This window comes from Neodiprion fabricii, chromosome 1, assembly GCF_021155785.1.
Source record: "Neodiprion fabricii isolate iyNeoFabr1 chromosome 1, iyNeoFabr1.1, whole genome shotgun sequence".
Taxonomy (NCBI): domain Eukaryota; kingdom Metazoa; phylum Arthropoda; class Insecta; order Hymenoptera; family Diprionidae; genus Neodiprion; species Neodiprion fabricii.
Genome location: NC_060239.1, coordinates 23,667,091 through 23,689,425, shown reverse-complemented (window position 1 = coordinate 23,689,425; position 22,335 = coordinate 23,667,091). Strand labels below are relative to the sequence as shown.

Below are 22,335 nucleotides of genomic sequence, written 5' to 3'. Positions count from 1 at the left end.
CATCTCCATATTCTGTCATTGACCAGAATAGGCAATGACCTAACTCGAAACGGTGATAAGACGTTTAATTATTTTCTTTATAACCGACTACGCCGTCACGTTTGTAGGTATATATGTTATAGACGGCGAAAAACGAATGGAAATCGAATAATATGCTTATATATCTCAGCGGATAATGGTTGGGTGATTTCACCTTTGTCCTAGGCGAGACTCAAAATGGCCCTGTATATAATACGGTGATATGTTCATGTGTCAGACACCGTGGTGAACGTGGGATGATATTTATACACAATGCCGCATTATCATTATCCGATCATCGTCAAATGATACACGAATTCGCAAATATTTTCAACTCACAAGATGTAACTGTAATTATTGTCGATTCGAATACTACGCGAAACTTGGCAGCTCGAACGAAACGTGTATCGTTGTACAAGCGACGTGCTTTTTCGTTATCGTTACGCGAATTACGTATCGCTATTATCGTTTTTACCTGGCATTCTGACAAAAGCGAACAATCTTCCGTCGACACTTGTTTACGGTAGTAGAGAGAATTCTCTTCGTCACCGGGCGTAGGTAGAATTTTCTCAAGATCCGCGAACAGAAGTATCTTACTAATCGCGTGACTCCGTTTTTATTCGCGAATATGCCTAATCTGCGGAATGACTCATCGTCAGGAAATCACACAAAACCGTAGGTGTAAGACGAACAGCGTCTATCACGTTAAACTTGAATTAGCAATCTCGTCTTGACCTCTCGTACAAAGGGCATGCAATATATCACGCCTGATCCAGCGTGCCGGATCGTTATGTAACGGTCGGTAAAAAATCTTGACGCAAAATTAACGCCCATCATTCATGGGGTTCGGATGAACGTTGACGGAGTAATCGTATACAACAACTTGTAAGTACACAAGACGTACGTCAAAGTCTCTTGTAATCCTCGGGTAACAAAATACCGCGGTAAAATGTTTTACAGAATAAACAAGAGTGTGAAAAATCTTTTGGCAATTCTCAGAGAACCTCGAGAAAGGAGTTTCAGAACATTTTTTATAAATCACTGATTCCGCTGATATGTGAACTCGTTTGTCTTTTTGGCTTCTGTAAACTTCTATATATTTTCTGTCATTTAAATTAAAACATTCAAACTTTCGCACGCGATGCTATCGCAGAATTACTCGAAACTCTACCGGAATCATCTGAAACTCAACGACAAATGGAATTTCGAAGGTGAAAAATGACTTGCTCGATTAGAAAGCACTGACAAATGGTTCTATATGGACTGCGCAAACTGATCGCTATTAGGTCTTGCATCGCGTGCTACTTGTTCGGAAGAAGGTTAAAGTCGATCCAATGTCGATATAGGGAACTAGTTGGATCGGTTGAGAGATTGAAAGAGGCCACCGATCAACTTGGAGTATAATCGTGAAAGATTGTTGCTATGGTATCACGGTTGTAATGATTTCATAGTAGACATATAGGGCAACTACGCGTTACCCTCGAACTGCATATTTGTATCCAGTCATTTCTGCACGTCGTAATTGATACATTTATTCACGATGTTTTCCTACAAAGTGGGAAGTTGAACCTTGCGATAGCAAAAAGCTCGTATATCTATCAATCGATAAATGAAAGGAACGCTAATACGCCAAAAGTGTGCCGTTTTAAGCATTCGCGTTGCAGCAAGGATTTCTTGTCTTATTGCTATTACAAATTTTCGCACTATGAAACCATTTCCCAACAAAAAGCATCTTATTCCGAACCGGTATAAAATAATATTGGAGATTCGGCAGCGGTGGAATTGGTGGAGTAAAGCAACAGATGTAACCGCAGATTTATCATCAATATCTCTAGAAAAAACATTACGTCGGTACCGCACGTATCTGTATAATCTTGACATAATGTTACACCAATATTGGCATATCGACGTACGTGAGGCAAAGAATCGCCCACCATCCAATACTCACTATCTGCATTATGTACGTATACGCATGTAGTGACGTATTTATTACAATTAGCATAACCTGTTAATGGGTCGCATCCCACGCTTGAACGCAGGCAAATATGGCAATATCTTTGGTCAAAGTTTATTTCTTTTCATTTTTCCATTTATGCTTTCCTCTTCTTCTTTTTTTCCCATTTAATTACCTTGCGGAGATAAAGTAAGATTGTTATTTAAACAGGCGTTACACTTCAATTAATAATACATTCGTCGTCTGGTAACGACTATAATTACAACAGCGGACGATTGTGTTTTAATATTCTACTCGTAAGTATGAATATGACGAATGGTTTTTTCGTTCTTAATGTGCATTTACGATAACTTTTCCCCATCCCGCTCTATTCTTTCTCTCTTTCTCAATTTGTTCACTCGTAACGATCCGTTTTCTCGACTCATTTGTCGCAGAATCATGAATTAATGAGAAAGCTTTATAATACGTGTTACAGATCTGGGCGGATCATTCTCCTTACGGCTATATACTTTTATCTCGTCGTAATACTTTCTTTGCGCTTCTTCTGTGCGACGTATGTTTGAAAAATAAATAAGTCATCGGTTAAAGATTGAATAAAAATTGGGTCGATCGTGACAATGATTGATATACGATCGAACTTGTTTTATGAATGATTGACGCAACGTTCGATTTAATTAATGTTATTCGGTCACGAGCTAGCGCGTCTGAAACGATGTTAAATGGATTAATGACATCGCTCTCTACAGCAGCGGTGCGTGATCTACATGACAATGATCAACCTGCTCTCTCAATAAGCTGCGGCGGTGTGATTAACAAGATGCAATTAATTGTCACTTCGGCTGCGTGGAAATCACCTTCTACGGATATAATCGCGCGATGGTATGACTAAAAGATGAATCTGACGGTTTTTCATCGATTGAGTTCAGCTAAAGTCCATTCGCGAATGGACTAAGAATAGCAAATATCAGGTATCATACGTCACTGATTGGATTGCCTGAAACTCGAGAGCGAGAAAGTTCGTGGGTTGGGAATAATTCGAGATTGATAGAACCGGTTTTATTTCTGGTCAATTAATCGCGGGCCAATTTACTTCAAAACGAGTAATTCTGACCGTCGAGTACAAGGTTCACGTCATACGTCCAATTAACGAAGATCAAAATTAACTTCGTTACGCAACGAGTCTGAACAATTTTTATACCAATACTGATATTTATATATATATAGTATAGTATACCCTTATTCATACGCCTCTTTCTTTCCGGTCCGCAGATCGTACATAAGGAAGTGCGATAAAAGCTATAAATGGGAATCGCCGATAAAATTTATCGTCCGGAAAAGGGACAGCCGGACATATAATAAAACCGGCTATAAGGCCAATGCAAATAGTCCTCAAACCTCCTAATTCGCGAATTGGGTCATTTAACGTTTGGTTTATTTTTTTCCCCTATTTTTCCTCTTTTCTTTTCCACTCTATGCCGCAGTGCGGATCCCTCGACTATCAACGCATCATATTCGTCACTGTGACAAAGATGTATTCGATCCTCGGGACGTGGGTCGTACTTTGTGAATTATGCCTCTCACCATAGCATGGCAGTTTTATTTTTGGCGTTTAGTTCTAGCCGTCGTGCTTGGCTCCTCCTGGCACGGCGACCTGCGTTGCCAACCGCAATGCTAGAAACTAATGGAAACTTGTAGGTCTTGGTCTATTGGCAGATTATATATGCGTTCAAAGGTCAATTATCATACCCTTGTATTCTTGCGATACGCTTTAGACACCCACATTAGTAATTTTCGCTTGAGGTTAATTTTGGTGAAATTATTATGCTCCGGCTGTTTTCTCTCTTTTGTTTTTTTTTTACCGGAAATAACATCTCGTTGCGACAATCTCTGAAAATGTGTGTAGAGTGGGAATAAAATGAACTTGCTTCTAACAGCGTCCATTTTTACTTCGCTTCCAAGTTCGAATTTACCTGACGGATCATATGCTAAAACGAAACATTGATCGTAATCGAAATTCAAAGAAAGTGAAAAAAATGTTTAGACAATCCTTTATCCATTTGCCACTTACCGATTGTTTCAGGCACTAAGAAGATGGAGTACAAGACCCGGCAGTGGCACGAGAAATGCTTCTGCTGCGTTGTTTGCAAGAATCCGATTGGCACGAAAAGCTTCATCCCTCGCGAGCAAGAAATCTACTGCGCTGGCTGTTACGAGGACAAGTTTGCTACGCGATGCGTCAAGTGCAACAAGGTGAGAATTTCTTGCGAATATTGCGCTGCTCGTTTCCTGTGAGAAATACTCGATCGATGGTTATAATTGATTCAGCATGGTTGGTTAAAAGTCTGGAAAACCAGGAATAGTTGAAGAATTTAATATACAAGTATAATATAAATATTGCAATACAGTTGTGGAACGTTCTCAAAGTAGTATCCTTTGTATTTAAATCAGCAGAGAAATAAACGTGTACCTACTTCGTTATTGAAATGCAAAATGCTATCTTAACGTGTCACGTGTCGCAAACCTTTGAGCTTATGGTTTCACTTCGTATTAATGTTGTTACGAATCGTGCAGAATCCACAAATTTTCGATCCGCAAGGCCTGTCCAAATTGTACAGCTACCAGGTGTTGTGATATTTTTCCATCGTTCACAGATACGAATGTGAAATATTTGAATTTTGATTAGAAACGAAGTTGAAGATGATAACAAATCGAGACTAACCAGCGAGATTTTTATTAATAAACTACAATTTGATCTGCAAATTTGACATCGGGATATGATAAAACTTGGCTTTAACACGAAGCAACTTTTAATGCTCTGCAGATCATCACCAGCGGTGGCGTAACCTACAAGAACGAACCCTGGCACAGGGAGTGCTTCACCTGCAGCAACTGCAGCACGTCATTGGCCGGTCAACGATTCACATCTCGCGATGAAAAACCATACTGCGCCGACTGCTTCGGAGAGATTTTTGCAAAGAGATGCACTGCATGCACCAAACCCATCACTGGTAAAAATCCTCTTACTCAATTTTATACCACGTCGAAAAAGTTTCGTAAAAGGACACTGATAACCATGATAACGAAAATTTTATTCAAATCTCTTTAGAACAGTTTGGCTGTTTTTAGTAACAGTTAAAATTATTTAGTAACAAACGTACACTGTTGAAAAAGATCTTAAATTTACAACAAATTCACAATGCAAAATTATATGATATTTACTAATTAGGTTTTTGAAACAACCATTCATATAATACCCTTGTTTAGCTAAATTCATACTCGCACATTAATTTTTATATATTGATGCAAGGTTTAATACACACGATAGCGGAAATCAAAACCCGCTGAGAAATTTCCCAATTACGCGTTGTAATGATAGATTTTTTAGCGAAAATTACAATAATTGTATAGTAACCTATTCGTAACTAACAGAGCATTAAAAATATAATGCAGCTTAGAATATTAACCGCCGCTGAATTAAAAATACGATGCATGTAACATGGAATATTACGATACAGGACATTTAACGTTAAAAACCGAGTTAAAAACTCGTTTAAGAATTGTCCAAACACGTGATGTGATAATATTGATAACCGTACAATATTTGGCTGTGGTGGGAACATGCATCGTTAAGTGTCTTGTAGAAAATGTTGAGCCCTAATAAATTGTTTGTTAACACTGTTAAAAATGTTTGTAAATTTGCCACATATTCACTCCACAAAAGTATGACAAAATGAAAACTTGTTGCTTGAAAGTGAGTTACTCAGCATTCTCATCAAATTTGCAATCAATTTTCTTAATTTTGCTTCTTGCTTAGAAAAACGGAAAAGCATATTTTGAATTTATTAAATTGTTTTGGTAAATTTGTTATGTTTGTAAATTTACCATACTTTTACAGTACAGCATTTGGAATTTACCAAACATGTTACTGAAATTACCAGACACATGTACAAAGAAATTCGATTAGAGTCTGTTAAAATTAAAAATACGAGTATATTGTCGCAAAAGGAATCAATGTACATCCCTATTAATTTTGCTCTGCAATTTCAAATATCCCGTAATTAGGTTCAAATATCACTCATGTGTATTATAAATTTCGTCGTACAGTATTTTAAAAGTATCCTAACAGTTTTTGGAAATTACGGAATTTTCTTCTGAATCTACTCAACTTGTTCAGGTATAAATATTATACGAAATCCCTAACAGTATCAGATTTAAGCAATGCCCAAAAAATTACCATGTAAATTTCGGAATTGGTAATTAGATTTTAAATTTGTGACTATTACACCGTTAATTTACTGAAACGTTCTGAAAATTGACAGAATTTGGCTAGTAACTGGGTTCGTAAATTCATTCAAAATTGCATTGTGAGTAGGAATTTGAAAAATATCTTATTATATACATATTCTATACTATAGTTAAACATTTTTAGTAAATGTAAAACTGAAATTTTCAATTGTGAAGAAGAATCCGTGGAAGAATTAAAGACACAGCTATCACAAAAGTGTCACGCGGTATATCGATTGTATGGTATAGTCTCCGACAATAACAAGACAAATTGACGTTAAGTTTCATAACTTTTCATTGAAATCAATTCGGCGGTGAAGTCAGTTTAATATACATAAAACCCTAACTTCATATTCACAATTCGTTTTGATTTTGCTATACTTTCAGCTTGAAATTCCTTTAGATACATGCGATTGACAAAGTACACTGGCATAATAATATTACTACACGGTGAATTTATTATTAAAACACACTCTTTGAATTGTCAGTATCGTGTTTAAATTTTCATAGACTGTATCTGCGAAAATGTGTATTAAATTTCAAACAGGTTTTGTTAACAGTTTAGTCTTACGTTATTATTAAATGACGTTGTGGATACTTAGGAACAGTCATCTCTGTTCAGTGTACTATGAGAACTCGACGTACTTAAATTTCTTTCCGTGATGACACTGAGTGAGGCCAGAGTTCAGGTTCGATGAATTTTGAATTTATTAACGTTCGTTGAAATTTGTTAACAGGAATTGGTGGCACGCGTTTCATCTCGTTCGAAGATCGGCACTGGCATAACGACTGCTTCATTTGTGCCGGATGCAAGACGTCTCTGGTCGGTCGTGGATTCATCACTGACGCCGATGATATTATCTGTCCGGAGTGCGCCAAGCAGAAGTTGATGTAAATTTGACGTTTTGAAGAGGAAGAAAAACAAAGAAAAAACGTCCACGATGTCATATCTCTTCACAAGCCATACTCTCTCGCTATGATGCAACGCCCGCGTGTCGATTTAAAATATATACGTTGAACTTCTTTCAATTAAACGAAAATTTTTATTAATCGAAAAAAAAACGGAAAAAAGAATAAATAAATTAAATAACAAACTGCTGTGTCTTATAAATGTATAGCGATATTTGATTGGCATTCGTATATGCTATTTTTTTTTTTATAAACAATATTTGATTTCGAACGTCGTCATTCTTACCCTCGAAACGAATGTTGGGCAGAAACGGCGTTACATCTTAGCGACTAAATATATACTTTACATAATAATGTACTCATACTTCAGCGCGTAAATAGGGAAATTTGTAAGACGGAATGAGAAACGAGATATAAATAAGAGAAACAAAAAATTTAATGAAATAATAACCATGCAGAGTGGTGTTTAGTAAACTGGTCTAATGGGGATTATCTCGCCAACGCCATCAATCGGCGAAGGTAACTTAAAGGTAACTGTGCTTTACTTAACGGCCGTGTTTTATAGGGCACTGCACTTCCTAGCTTCGTAGTCATAGGGACGGTATAGTCATTACTTTTTTTCAACTCCTTCTTTTAGATTCAACTTCGTACGTACATCGACGATTATTGTGAATTACGATTGATCACAGAGGCGTAAAAATGTTGCCGCTTCCTAGACTTTGAGCGTTTAAAAATTTGTTCAAATTTGTTTGGGCAAATTGTGTAAATGTCATAATTGAAGTAAGAAACCCTATACACATATATTAATAGTGCTAGTATCGACTTTGCAGTAAAAATATTGATAGGAGAAAGAAAACAAGAAAAAATTGAGAAAAAAAAAAGAAAGAAACCTTAATGCCTTTAAAAATCCGAGAATCAAATCGCCTTACTATTAAATTAAATATATATATATATACATATACATATACATATAATTGTAATTATAAATATTATATATATACGTATATATATATATACATATAAAAAAAAAAATTAATAATTAAAGGTAAACTACATACAACCACTATATATATTATATTATAATGTTATTAATATTATTTTTGCTTTGTATATGGTAGAAGTTAAAAAAACGGACCCTATAATTGTTATTACCAAGAAATACGCGAAACCTTGTTGTTATAAAACAGAAAACCACACGAAAAAACAAAAAAAATCTATACGTATAATATAGTAATATTATTTTTATTTAACTAACAGTTACTACGAATATTATATAAACAGATATAATAAATTTTGTCATTCACACTGTACAGGGCATACGCAATACTTACACAAAATAACACACACACAAGTTACACGCGTGTTAACACATACACACATACACATATCGCACGCGCACACAAATTTACATGCACACATACACACATACACATACACACCCACACTCACACTCACACAAACACGTACACTTGCAAACAAAACACGCTGTATCCACACATAACTTGTTAAGATACGATACGTAATCAGATCTCTTAATCAAGCCTTTCGCACGTCATTTTTCTATTTCAAGCTGTTTTTATGGGAACCTGACGTTCTGCAAGGCTGGTAAGATACCTTTAAAGTGAATATAGTATGCATGCAGTTAAAGCTGCAGGTTATGCACCAGATGCATAGAAAACTACATACATAATATATTCGGATGCATTCGCAGTTATTAAGAGACACGCGAGCACGCGTATCGGAAATGATAGTGGCCTTATTATTATACACAAGCAGCCAATACACACAAACTAACTTATCGATTTATATAATAATATTAATAATAATACTGATAATATATTACAAACAACAAATATGCATATATATATATACACACATATATATTAATGATATGAATTTATTCTATTTTGAAGAATAAAAAAAAAGGAATAAAAATGGACAGTAAAAGGAAAATACGAACAAATAAATAAACAATTGATCACAGATTTTCATGACCAATAAATCAAACCAGCTTAATATAAATATATATGTATATTCTTAAAATGCGAATACTCCCATGCTAATATATCTTCTTCATTAATCGCGTACGCATACGACGTGAAACACGATTCTGGATTTAACGTATCATATTTACAGTGTAAAATCGATAAATAAATAAATGTCATTATTTACATCGTTCAGCTTAATTGTATCTCTGAATTTTTATTTTTGTTTGTTTTACTTATCTTCTCATCTTTTACAAATATATCTAGAGAGCTTACTTCTCGCGTGTAGGTCGTTAACTGGGTCTTTCCATTAGTGTGGAGTGACCAAAAAATCTTAGCTCTACTGCTATGGTAATGGTAGCTGAATTTTTTTCACAACAGCTTTATCCTCTTGCTCTGAGCGAGTAAAAACTTACAATGATTTATTTAAGAACATTTATTAAAGAATAGGTAAATTTTTAGAGTTCACTTATGAATAACATCAACTAAGACGCATCCCATCTCCGGACGTTTCCGCTTCTATCGGTTACGTCCTTGGAGTATTACAGGGCAGTTGTATGCACGTGTGTAACCGATGCAATTGGGTGCAACATTGAAGGGCCTGTTTTATTCAAGGCCAAAATTATCTTGGGTATATAGCAGTATATAGCTAATATACCCTAACTGGGTTGGCTGAATGAGCATCGACGAGTAAAGTAAAGTACTATTCAATTAAAGTCGAGATAGACATAAAAATAGCCTTAAATGGAAATAATTAGGGGGAGCGTTTTTTTTTTTTTTGTTAAACTTTAGGGGGGCGGTAGTTGGAAGTCTAAATCTCGATTTTCGGGAAAATCCCGCCATTGCGTTCGCCGCCATCTTAATTTACTGTTCAATTTTTTCGTTTTCATGAAATAACTCGTTAATTTACAACTTTAGAGAAAAAATGGTAGAATCCAAAGTTATTGGAAATTTAATTTCCCACAAGTTTGGTCATTATCATTTTTACGCTAGGATCAATATTTGCAGTTATACTATCAAGTTTATCAAAAAAATCGTAATGGGTGGAATTTTATTTCCTTCAATTATAGTTCTCACACTTTTTTTACTCCACGATCAATATTTTTGGATTTATATACAATATATATTGTAACGTATATTGGAAAACCCCTGAACTGAGTATACATCCGAAAATATATATATATTTGTATATATATAAAGTTGTAAATTAACGAGTTATTTCAGAAAAATGAAAAAATTAAACTTTAAGGCGACGAACGCAGTGGCGGGATTTTCCCGAAAATCGAGATTTAGACTTCCAACCCTCCCCCCCCCCCCCGAAGTTTAAAAAAAAAATCGCTCCCCCTAATTATGTATTTCCATTTGAATGTCTATCTCGACTGGACTAACTGGCTACTTTCAAACAGATATAATACAAAGAATGACCTATGTGATACGGTTAGAGCATGTATACAAACTATGGTCAGCCCAGCAGGTGGCACTGAGCGTGAAATGTTAAGATTACCAGAGATGACACTTCGTAAATTGTATTAGCGTATGCGTAATTTGCCGTACACACAGCGATAGTGGAATGTCACTGTCATGCATGTGTGTGAGTATCTTAGCATCGTCCGCCTAGGCGCATGCGTATTTACGGTCTTGCAGAAGTCAGTTAAGGTTCAGATGGCGTGAAAAGCAGTCTGCTGTAAATATTGAGTTTTCGCGTTAGAAGCGGTGTGGTCGGTGTGGCTAGTAGGAATAATCTAGTACTACATCTAAGACTCTAGTCTAGTCCACGGGCAAAAACTTCGTGTGCCATATTAAATTTAAAGGGCACGTGAATAGTTGTCAGAGAAAATCAGCGCCGATAGCAGATATTCTCTCACTTGTTCAGGCTGTGTGTCAATTGTTAATCAAGGAATATTTACTTACCGTCAGATTTTGTGGTGAGTACCATTTATTTTTTTTATCGTTTTTATTCTCGAACTAAAACCGTGGATACTTGTCAACCCAAGACATTCACGTGTAGGCGTAATAAAACAGATTTTGTTAGTACACGATTTTCGTATTATGTCCTAGTACATTGATAAGGGTTTTCCAAAATTTCACCTGAATATAATTATTCGCATGCCCTGCGAGGTCGATCTTATTAAAATCGTGAAATACGTATATCATTTTCAGCGAAAAAAAAAATTTAATAACTCACAGGGAAGTTTCGTAGGAAATAGTTATTTAGGTAAAAATTGAACTCCGTATAATAATTACTTGAAAAGCTTACACAGCCTCTCCTATCCATTAACCTTAAAACACATTTACGGGGTCGTAAACAACCCCAGTCGACTTTCAAACTGCGCTCCTAAGCTAGAAATTGACATTATCGTGTGAATACTTACGATAATACTACAATTACACTTCAATGAAGTTAAATTTGCTCTTCACTATTCATTTTCATATTTAAAACCGAAAAGATTTATGTACGTACGAGTTCCATTATTACTTTTAGAACTATTTTACAAACAAGAAACGCGTGGGGTCGTTATCGACCCCACTAATAAGTTCGAAGGTAGAGAAAACTATACAGGTGTTTTAGGGTTACTTATTTCTTAACTTATGCATACTCCAAAGTTACTGCTTCAATGGTGTTAAAGAATGATGACAATCTCACAAATATACGAGGTTGACATTAGTAATGTTATCGAAACGAAACATTGGGGAAAGAATCACTATTTTCTTAATTTTACAATGATTTATAAAGAACTAAGATTTCGAAATATGAGTTTGTTTCGTTTTATTATGGTTTACTGAATTTCAGACAACTCGAAAATCGCCAAATAATGGTTTTTCTGCAGCATGAATCGTTACGATAACAGTACTAACTTCAATATGTTACACATATATAAAATAACAATTTAATTAGCTACCATATCATGTAGTTTTTATGGAATATCGAAAAAGAAGCATAGAATTTGTTACACGTGTAGAAATTTAATTTTTTTGCCACCCACGTTCATGTTGATTTGCACTAACATCTCCTTATTTGCCATTCCACAAAAATGTCATAGTATAGTGGCTAAATTGTTTTCATTAAATCAATCTCACCTCATAACTATTTTGAAACTTGGTTATTTAAGTTCATTATTGCGGTCTATTCGCCGCACAGGTGAATTGCTTTTATTCTCCTAAATCATGTATGTTGTATGTTGATTTTTTAGTCAAAAAAGATGGTGGTACATACAGTGTTGCTGGATTTCACCGTATCAAGTAACGTGATCAGTGATGTGGAGAAACGATCAAACTTGAAAACTACAATTTCTAATGTCCTGGGGGAGCATATAGGCAGTTTAAAGCCACTGACTGAAATGAATATAGATGAAAGTCTTCTTTTGTTATACACTGGTGTGAGAGGAACTCTTATTACTGTACGAGCTTACCCTAAAGGCCTAGTAACAGTAAACATTGAGTATTATAAAGGGGACAACGAAGAGAGTCTACTTAATTTTGAGGTAAGCTGAAAATGATTTAAAATGATTTAAAATGATTTAAAATTTGAACCACTCTTAGAATCAGCAAAATTATTCACTTATTTATGATAAGTACCCGTTTCGAATCTATGACAGGGAATAAATAATTGAAAACATTTGTGACATTTGGGAGGTCATTTCATATCAATTTTTATTGCCACCTTAATGCTCCGTTTTTATTTTCTGGCATTTAACATTCAACCACGCATTTCTCAGGTATTATTTTTCAATAAACTACTACTAAAGCAATTACAATGTTACAACTGTTCAGATGATTACATCACTTGTCCTTGGACTTAAATTATATTCCCTAGTTGTATAATATGTTTATTTTCCGTTCGCGAAGCAATCTTGTATCGTTTACACAGTGTCTTTTTAAACTGCACCAGTTGGTGTCTTCTACAAAATCTATTGAAATAGATTTGGTGGAATTTGCATGCACCAAAAATTATGATCATGTTTCTGTGATATTCTGTTTTTTGGCCATCTGTCTTACCCATTGTAATATAGTGTTTTCATCACTTATACACGCATAGATTGTACACTTGATCAACTCTAAATATAAAAATAAATTTCTGTATTATTCTTACTCTGTTACATTCTAACTGCGTAGCATTACGAATTCTGTTATAAGTATGTATAGTAATTGTAAATTCGAACTACCTACTATCGGTCACAATTTCATTTCACAACTTTCAATTAGTGCTTCACACATAATGTTAACATCGTAATCTCATCATAGTCATGCTTATTTTTGTTATTTTTATGTACGTGGCAATGTTGTTCATCATTATTTTTAAATATCTTGTTGAAAATATGATATTTCATCCCGAAGAGATTAGTTCTGGTCAAAGTAAACAACTAAGCGATATTGTCAAAATGTTCCTTGTTTCAAAATTATTGATAAATTATAGTAATTCTTTCAATAATGAGTTTGCAATTGTTTATGATCTTCCTGTGAAAATAAGTAGTTTAATAATGACAAGTTGGATTATTGTCTATGTTGTTGAATTTAATGTTGGTAATAATTAAGGTAAAATGGATGAGTCGTAAAAAATTGAAGATCTTTGCTTTTATTGTTGTGTCACCCACATAGGTAAAAACACCTTTGGTGTGAACTAAGAATTTATTTTATAATGCCTCGTAATTGCAACGACAGAGAACAATATCAGTCATCATATAGACATGTCGTAACAGCTTAAGCATAATATAATAGAGAGAACGTTGTAGCAGTGGCGATACTTGGAAGCAGACGTTGCTTTGGCTCTGAACAGCCAGCGCAGCAAACGCCTGCCACCCGTAAGACGTGGAACCATATATGATCTCTACCTGACACTATCAGGTAGAAACCGTATTCCCACAATCAATTTTCATTTTGTCACACGTCTGAATAGCCCTTCCAATTTTATAATGCGTTATGGAATAGATTTTACTCATTCTCACATCGTCTTAAAATTGATTCGTAGACACATTTATCTTTTAGGGGCTTGTCAGGAATGTTCTTATTAGACTTTTAGCACTTTATATATATATATCTGGTTTATAGCCGCTGTTATGCAATTTTTCGATCCAAGGAGATTAATTTTTTTCACTCCCATGAGATGATGAGTTTCAAAAGCACTTCTTCGCTCCTTCTTACAATGTGTTCAGATTTTCCCGTATGGCAATGTATATTTACTAATTTTTTATCATTTTTACAGATTACACAAGGTGTCCAGTTATATCTCAACAAGGGATTCTATGATAATTTCGGGTTCTTTAAAAAATAATAATGCTTTCGTCAGATCAATTGCTTTTAATTGTATGGGAAATGAAAATTTAATAGAACTGTCCATTGAAAAATATTACTCCAATCATGATATTCTGTGAGACAAATTTTATCACAATTTAAATGAATTTCTAAATAAATACATCGCAGTTTGCATTTGAATGACTCTCCCCGAGATAAAAATTGATAACGGCTGTTGAAATTAACCACATTTATGAATTGAGATTTATAGTCCAAGAAATTTTGGATTTGATTTACTGTTAAATTTCATGATTCTAGAATTTTCAGTGGCTGGACACCCTGTTGACCTTGTACTATCGTACTAAGCACAGTACTCGACACATTGATGTGCAGGTTAAATAGCAATAAACAACTCATAGGTCGGGTCCAAATCTGTCGGGTATCTAAAACTGTAATATGACCACAATGATGTTCTGTGATTAGTATTGAACTTGTTCGTGAACAATCTTGTAGTTTGAGATATTGCCATGCAATAAAACATTACTGCTTAACTCAGCAATTCTGCGTGTACAATACACAATACATAATGTCACAAAGCCTGAGTATGCCTAATGCCTAGTATCGTATGAAGAATAGATGCAACGTAATTACGTCATGCTAAATACAGATGTTGTCTGGTATAGTGCTCTAAGATGAGAAGAAGTGGCTGCGTAAAGGTGATTCAACACTTAAATATTGCATTTATTTTACTTCAGTCGGATTATTAACTAAGAACAGCTCATCTTGTTTCTGAAACTGCATGTAACTATTATAGCACATCGCATAGGATTGGCCGCAGTTAGAATAGTATTATCAGCAACTCCAGTATCGATTAAAGAAGCAGCAACAGTTTTTTCTTTCCCATTTGCAGACGATATAAAAACTTTCGAATGAATACTTTTTCATTGTCATAGTGACAAATAAATAATGCTATTCTGTAAGTATCATCTTCCTGTTTCTGGTATAAATAATAAATTATTGTCAAGAAGCCCCTAGAATAGGCTCTCTATACTCTATAGCAAGTAGAGATTTGGTTAATTAGTTAGTACGTTTGTTCTGTTTGTTCGTTGGTTTGTTTGATGGCTATGGTAGACAGCGAGAGACCTGGAGACAGCATTGCTGGCGGCGGCTGCTGCCACCCGGTCCCACACGCTTGCCCCCATTAAACGTGGTGGCCATTATGAGCGATTCTATCCAACTGCCGGTGAGTTTTATTTATTATTATTTTTACGGTGCTTTTCACTGTTTCCAAAAGCAGTAGCCTAATTATTATTCGTTAAAAATGATCAATTTCATATAATTTATTCGTATGCGAGTAAGAAGACTCTTTTTCATGAGTAATTGGTATGAACTATTTTGAAATTTTTACGAATTTGTAGGAATAAAAGTAGATTAAAATTTTTAGAGATTCGCGGGATTAATTTGCAGAATTTCCCTGTATAATCACATTTTGAATTCAATGCAAGCTTTAAGTTCTTATTGAATATTCACAGGTGGTATTATAAATTGTGTCGTCATTTAGCCACCATGCATGCATTGAGAAACTTTGGAGTTTCTCTGTTGTACATACAATTACTTTGAACCTGCATACCTCCTTGTAATGTCTAATTTCGAAAAAAAGCACTAAATTACTAATTTTTTCAAATTTCTTATTGTCATGACAGAAAATGACAATGTGTTGTTCTCAAAAAAATGTTTTCACACAATACTCAGAATGATTTGATACAAAGTAGATTAAATTGCATTAATTTTATATATTATAAATACACAGATAATAGTAAATGTGGTCTCTATGTGACTATCTATGCAACCATGCTATTATATGTCTGGTTCAATTTTAATTCTCTTTTCAACTCCAATCAACAGTTTTATTATAATAATGAAAAAGTTTTTTTTTATCACCTGCACCATTGAATTGTAGATATTTATTTCTTTCTTCACTTCTACTTTTAAAGAAAATCTAGAAATTAATAATATTTATTAATTTATCTTCTTTCAACTTTTTGAAGATGAAAGACTGCTTGAATATGACATTGACAAACTGGTCTTTGAAGCACGGTCACCGTATCAGAAAGTACAGATTGTTCACTCCAAGTCACTTGGAAACATGCTGGTTCTAGACGAATTGCAAAGTGAGTAATTGTCGTTTAAAACACATGCTTTTGTTTGGAATTCCATGCATAATAATCAGGGTAGATTTATGGGATTCCAATTCTAATTGTACTGTATTTTTTCAGATATGTCAGAAGCAGACATGATTTACACAGACACGTTGATGCAGCGCGAAAAAGAAAACTACACAGGGAAAGAAATTGTTATTCTTGGAGGTGGTGATGGGGGATTACTTTGGGAACTATTGAAACAAAAACCACAATTTGTAACAATGCTCGAGGTACGGTTGTACACTTTACTTTCAAATATTCGAATTGATCTTAAACTCTTACAATAATTATAATAGTAGTAGAAGAAATTAGTTCTACACAGTTTCCAGGTCTTTCCTGTTTTTTATGTTACATACATAAATATGAGTTCATATTCTAGTGACCAATTTTACAAATTATTTTCAGCTTGATGAAGTTGTCATCAAAGCATGTAGCCAGCACATGAGAAGTATATGTGGTGACTGTCTGGACAAAATGAAAGGTGACAACTATGAGGTGAAACTGAGATCTGATTGAAAGCCGACTGCTGAAACGTCAAATTATGCCTAATTTTATTTTTTTGTACTCAATTTTCTCTTACAGATCATAGTAGGTGACTGTGTGAAGACTCTAAAACACATGATCGAAGAAGGACGTCAATTTGATTACGTTTTTGGCGATTTAACCGACATACCTATCAGTCCAACACCTGACGGAGATGCGTGGGACTTTATTAGGCTGATATTAAATTCGTCTTTTAAAGTATTAAAACCGGCGGGAAAATTCATGACTCACGTAAGTATAATCACCCCCATTCTCTTTTTGGTGAATACTCTCTAGAACAGCAATAGCAATAGAAATATGGTTCAAAAATTGATGATAAATGATTCAAAACGATGAAGCATTCATCATATTCCTAATTATATTTAATAATTATACTCATGGTAACCTTTTACAGGGAAGCGCACCGTCGTGCCCAGATTCATTGAAAATGTTTGAAGAAGTTTTATCCGAGTTGCCTGGTCCTGTTACTTTTACAAAGGCTCAAGCCTTCATTCCGTCATTTTACGAAGATTGGGTCTTCTATCAAGTTTCATTGAAATGATGGATCAAACACGGTAGACCCAGCATACTCACAAATCTAAAGAAATTCCCTCACCAACTCATACATTTATGACCCAAATTCAATTTTAGTTTCATGTTGGAGTTTAGCAATTCAGTTCCTGTTGAAGCTGCTATACATATATCTTTAGGTATCATGCAATGAGACCAAATTCGAAAATGGTGAAGTAAGATTGAAGGCGTGATCTACGGATAACCTTGAACAATTCGCCGTATGATTTGTAAAGCCTTGGTAAATTTGTGTATAATATTACACAATCCATTGTTCCTACTGTACTTTTAACTTACATCCTTTGAATCTTTATCTCACGTATGTTGAAATTCGTGAACTTTAAAAATTGGATCAGATAATTTCTGGCCATCGTCATGAAGTGAGAATATAATTTGATGTGAGCTAAATTTAGGTATTTGGTAGTGCAAAATGAAACTGCTATTCCCTGTTGAGACCCTCAATGTTGCACGGAGTTTACACCGAAGTTATCTTATTACTAATAAAATTGAATTACATATATGCAATATAGGTTGCGAAAATATTTTGCATATTCTGATTACTGAGCGTATACGATTCATATGTCAACTATTACCATTAAAACATTTTCTTATTCACTTGCATCTACTTACTTGACGTGTTGCAAGCACGATAAATTTGATATTGATTTAAAATCTATTTCATCATCTTCATATCTATGCTTCTCTTCAGATTACGCAGATACATGATATATAACATAATTCAATGTGTTGCTGCTTTTATCAGTCTTCTCGATTTGAATAAAGTATGCTGTATTGACAACTGTTCCTAGTGTAATATTAAATGCAAGCTTATTTATTTCGGAAATATCCGGAATGAGTAAAGTAGTCATTGTTCATAATCTAAACTTTAGGAACCGCTGTAATATATAGTATAAGTATAATAAAATTTTTAATTTGCGACATGTAGGTGATCATAGTTGTTTTATGGCTAAATACAAAATCTTGTTTCATAATCAAGATTTAATTTTCTCAAAAAATGTTCAATTCTAAGTTAAATTCCCATTTGACATTGTATAGACGGTTATAAAAAATATTTTACTTTCTGGATCTTTAAAGACTGGTGGTACTATCTCTTTAAATTGTTATTGTTATTTCCTCTTACTCTATCGAAAAGGCAATGTACACACATTAATGAATGTAATGAGAGAAGTTAATTTAATCCATTAAATGAAGAGGCGTTGAATGAAAGCTGAAATTGGATGTTGTATTTTTGTTCGTTTATCTAATTTAAGGTTAATTTTCTATTAAGATAGACAAATTTCATGGTAAATATGTCAAACCAATGTATATATTCTTCTTATCATAAACTGTGGGAGAAAGTTGGGACTCTTTCACGCAATTACTGTGTTCGACATGCAAATTCACATTTGTAAGTGCAACTTTGATTTTTCTTAAATTTGATTTCAACTAAATACAGACTGCAGCTAAAGCTTGTGAATATAAGAAAGTACTAAACGTCAAGCATTGGCATGAATCGATTTTTCTCCGTAAAATATCTGAGACCTGAAGTTTAACTGATTACAGAGATTCCTTTACTTGATTAGGTTTTTGTAACTGCATTGGCCATGGTACATAAAGTGAGAATGAAGCGTCAGATTAAAGTATACATAATACTATATTTATTAATATAATATCCCGATCATTTTTACAAATTTTTGTTTTCTTATACATGTGGATGTTCATTCGAAACATAGAAACGAAAGCACAAAATTGAGAAATACATCACAAGGAGATGACAAGGACCTATTATAAATACGGTAAACATAAGTAACGCAAGAAATAAATAAATTACAGTACATCATTTAAGTAGTAGCGATGGAAAATCAGACTTTTGGTTTACTTCCCATACCCGTGGAAACTTTGGCCCCGGTTTATTGGGATTCAAAAAACTTAATTTCTTAGCTATCGTTTGAACGCAAGGGCTAATCTTTAAAAGAGCAGGGTTGAAAGTGGCATCAGTCCTTTTAAGTCTCTAATGGAAACTGACCAGACAATCTTGCTTTAGAAATTTCAGAAAATTGTTCGATCTCGTGTACCATTGGTTCAGTTTCAGTTTCAACTAAAATTTGTTGTAACCATTGTTGTATTTGCTTCGGATGTTCACCGCTATCTCTTCTAATCTGTCTACTTCTGTCAGGCTCACATGATGATACTGAATGTATGGATAAGAAACCTTGTCCTTTATTTGCATTAACGTCCTTGTAAAAATTAACATTTGTAACGTTGTCACATGTGATGTTCTTTGAATATAATTCTTTTGAGTCTCCTGAGCTCACTAAATCATTAGGGATATCTATTCTTGAATTTTCATTTGTTAAATCTAACAAGCTATCTGGTTCAGTTGATCCTGCCTCAGGCGAAGATTCGTTGTTTGAGAAAAATAAACGCTTATCAATCACCGTACAATTTGACATAGACAAAGTGCTAAACTCGTCATTAGACTTATTCTCACTTCCTGAGCTTGAATTTAGACTTGAGTTACATGAACAGTTGAGCATGCCATTGTTATAAGTTTGAGTATTTTCATCGCATGCCGAAACATTTGCTTCAAATTCAATCTGTTTTTCAACTACCTCCCTAATATTATCATCAGATTTAATTGATTTGTTAAAACTTTCATGATCCTTGTCTGCGTCTTGATATTCCTGGACTTTATAAGGCTCTGTGTCTTTTACAGACATACAATTTTTTCCAAATACTTTTAACTTCCCCAAGTGCAATATCTGCGACTCAATATCATACCTCGAACTTAAATCTATGTTTACTAAAGGTTTACACGATACTAAATCCAGATTCGACTGTATTAAAGAAAGCTGTTGCACATGGACGGCTTCCACCTGACGTAGAAGCTGCTTTTCTCTTGATTTCAACACGCCAATTAGATGCTCGAAACTTGTTTTTATTTCCAGTTGTATCTGAAGAAAAAAAATGAGTGCATTATTTACACATCCATTGTATGGGTTACTTAACATATTCCAATTTTTTCCCTAAGTATGAATCTTACGTTTTGAGGCACCACTGGAAGTATGTATTTACAGGAGGTTTACATGAAACACTTTAAACTGCACTAATCTCAAATATTCTATGGCGATATTGACGATTGCATACGTGACAAGTTAACGAGATAAAAGCTTCTGTCAAATAGTAAAAGTGTATGCACGTAATAATGTGACGTCTAAAAAACAAAATTACTATAGATACGCCACTTCATTGCCATTACATAGAAACATGCACCTCTGTAGTTAATTTATTGCAAAAATGCAATAAATTAATATTTTCAAGTGACAAAAAAAAGATCTGAACATCGGACGGTAGCACAGGTAAGAATTTTATACTCACGCTGAGTGTGGTTTCATCCAATAATTTTTTGCCTTCTGTAATTAATTTGACGTTTGCCAAATTCATGATACTTTCACTTTTCAGGTCATTATTTTCAACCATGGCTCGAATTTCGGTTTATAATTGACAGATGTGGCAGGTATATTGCATACACACCAAACGTGATACCACGTTATAAAAAGCCTACGCGGAATCTAAACACCATATGTAAAGTTTCACATCGTTTCACAACCACTGAGGACGAGTGGGGACCGAACAGAAACGCAGGTAGCTGCCTTGAACTTCTCGTTTTAACGGTATAATTCGGTGAAAATGAACAGCGGAGGAATTGGGGTGATTCGCACAATGAAAAATGCTAATTTCCTGAAAACCTTTGTCACTCGACAGGGTTATACAGTTGTTATGGTTGTTGCGAGTCGAGGGTGAAAATATGCTTACAAACTTACTCGAAAGAGGAGCTACAGCTGCCTGTAAGCGATTAGATTATGGCGGCTTCGCGTTTCAAATTTTAATTACGCCCTCGACATCTTTGCGCTGTATTACTGCAACGCTTGAAAATTCTAATTTAAACCCATTTGTGTTTTGATTCATCACTATATGTGTCCTCATATTTCTGTTGTACGTAATATCTAATGCACGAATTTTTCGAATTTTAATATCATATTTCTATTACAAACTGTTGTATTATAAATCTCCAGTCAACGATGGAGTCAACAGACAAGCAATTACAAAAGTTGGATCTTTATTCGTGCCTCTCATTTTCTCGATTCAATTTACAGTCACTTGTCTTCAATTAACATTACGCGGTAATTAATAATACCTTGAGGAAAAATACAATAGTGTATCAATCATCATAAATCAAATGAAATGCTGTAATCTATATTATCCAGTCAAAATTAACCGATCGGCGGTGGTTTCAAATTGCTAATTATCCGGGATTATTTAGTCTTGGTGGGATTTGAATCGACACCTGATAAGTTGCTTGATCTGTAACAATGCCTGCTGGATGAAATTTAAAGAAATTTTTCTGTCACGCTGCTCCCATAGGCCGGCTCTCTATAGTGAAACGTTGATTGAAGATTGTCAAAGGCAACATTCTAAAACTTGGTACAAATCGGCGTGAGAAAACGAGAGAAGCGTCAGTACAGAAATTTCCGACCACTATCGACTCAACTGACATTGTAAACCCCATAAGCGAGTTAGTAAATGTAGGGTACCTATGGCTACGCAATGGCGGAATAAAAGCTTGTAGGAAAGCTATGTAACATTTTCTGAAAATTGCTAT

The 22,335-nt window shown here is 34.5% G+C and overlaps 3 protein-coding genes across 19 annotated transcripts in view; 2 read left to right on the top strand and 1 right to left on the bottom strand.

Moving 5' to 3' along the window:
* LOC124180219 (four and a half LIM domains protein 2) overlaps positions 1-8,090 on the top strand; it is a 139,928-nt gene extending 131,838 nt beyond the window's left edge. For all 15 annotated transcript variants that reach the window (XM_046565487.1, XM_046565525.1, XM_046565533.1 and 12 more), the window contains 3 exons: positions 4,053-4,222; positions 4,794-4,980; positions 6,994-8,090. In XM_046565487.1, the coding sequence (XP_046421443.1) occupies positions 4,053-4,222; positions 4,794-4,980; positions 6,994-7,151 (515 nt within the window). In that variant the 3' untranslated portion in view covers positions 7,152-8,090. The remainder of the gene's footprint in view (positions 1-4,052; positions 4,223-4,793; positions 4,981-6,993) is intronic.
* Positions 8,091-10,705: 2,615 nt separating this feature from the next.
* Positions 10,706-19,585, top strand: LOC124180359 (spermine synthase). 3 transcript variants are annotated; one of them, XM_046565805.1, is made up of 8 exons: positions 10,706-10,741; positions 12,342-12,632; positions 15,511-15,622; positions 16,428-16,550; positions 16,656-16,810; positions 16,986-17,075; positions 17,163-17,354; positions 17,518-19,585. In XM_046565805.1, exons 1-8 carry the CDS (start codon positions 10,721-10,723, stop codon positions 17,662-17,664), a joined length of 1,131 nt encoding a protein of 376 aa, XP_046421761.1. In that variant the 5' UTR covers positions 10,706-10,720; the 3' UTR covers positions 17,665-19,585. The 3 variants fall into 3 exon arrangements, with proteins under 3 accessions (XP_046421761.1, XP_046421768.1, XP_046421770.1); XM_046565812.1 differs by lacking the exon at positions 15,511-15,622 and adding an exon at positions 13,881-13,992; XM_046565814.1 differs by lacking the exon at positions 10,706-10,741 and adding an exon at positions 10,827-11,075.
* Positions 18,750-21,512, bottom strand: LOC124180421. Its single transcript, XM_046565907.1, has 2 exons — positions 21,051-21,512; positions 18,750-20,626 (listed from the first exon to the last, which is right to left on the bottom strand). Exons 1-2 carry the CDS (start codon positions 21,150-21,152, stop codon positions 19,676-19,678), a joined length of 1,053 nt encoding a protein of 350 aa, XP_046421863.1. The 5' UTR covers positions 21,153-21,512; the 3' UTR covers positions 18,750-19,675.
* Between the last annotated feature and the right edge of the window lie 823 nt (positions 21,513-22,335).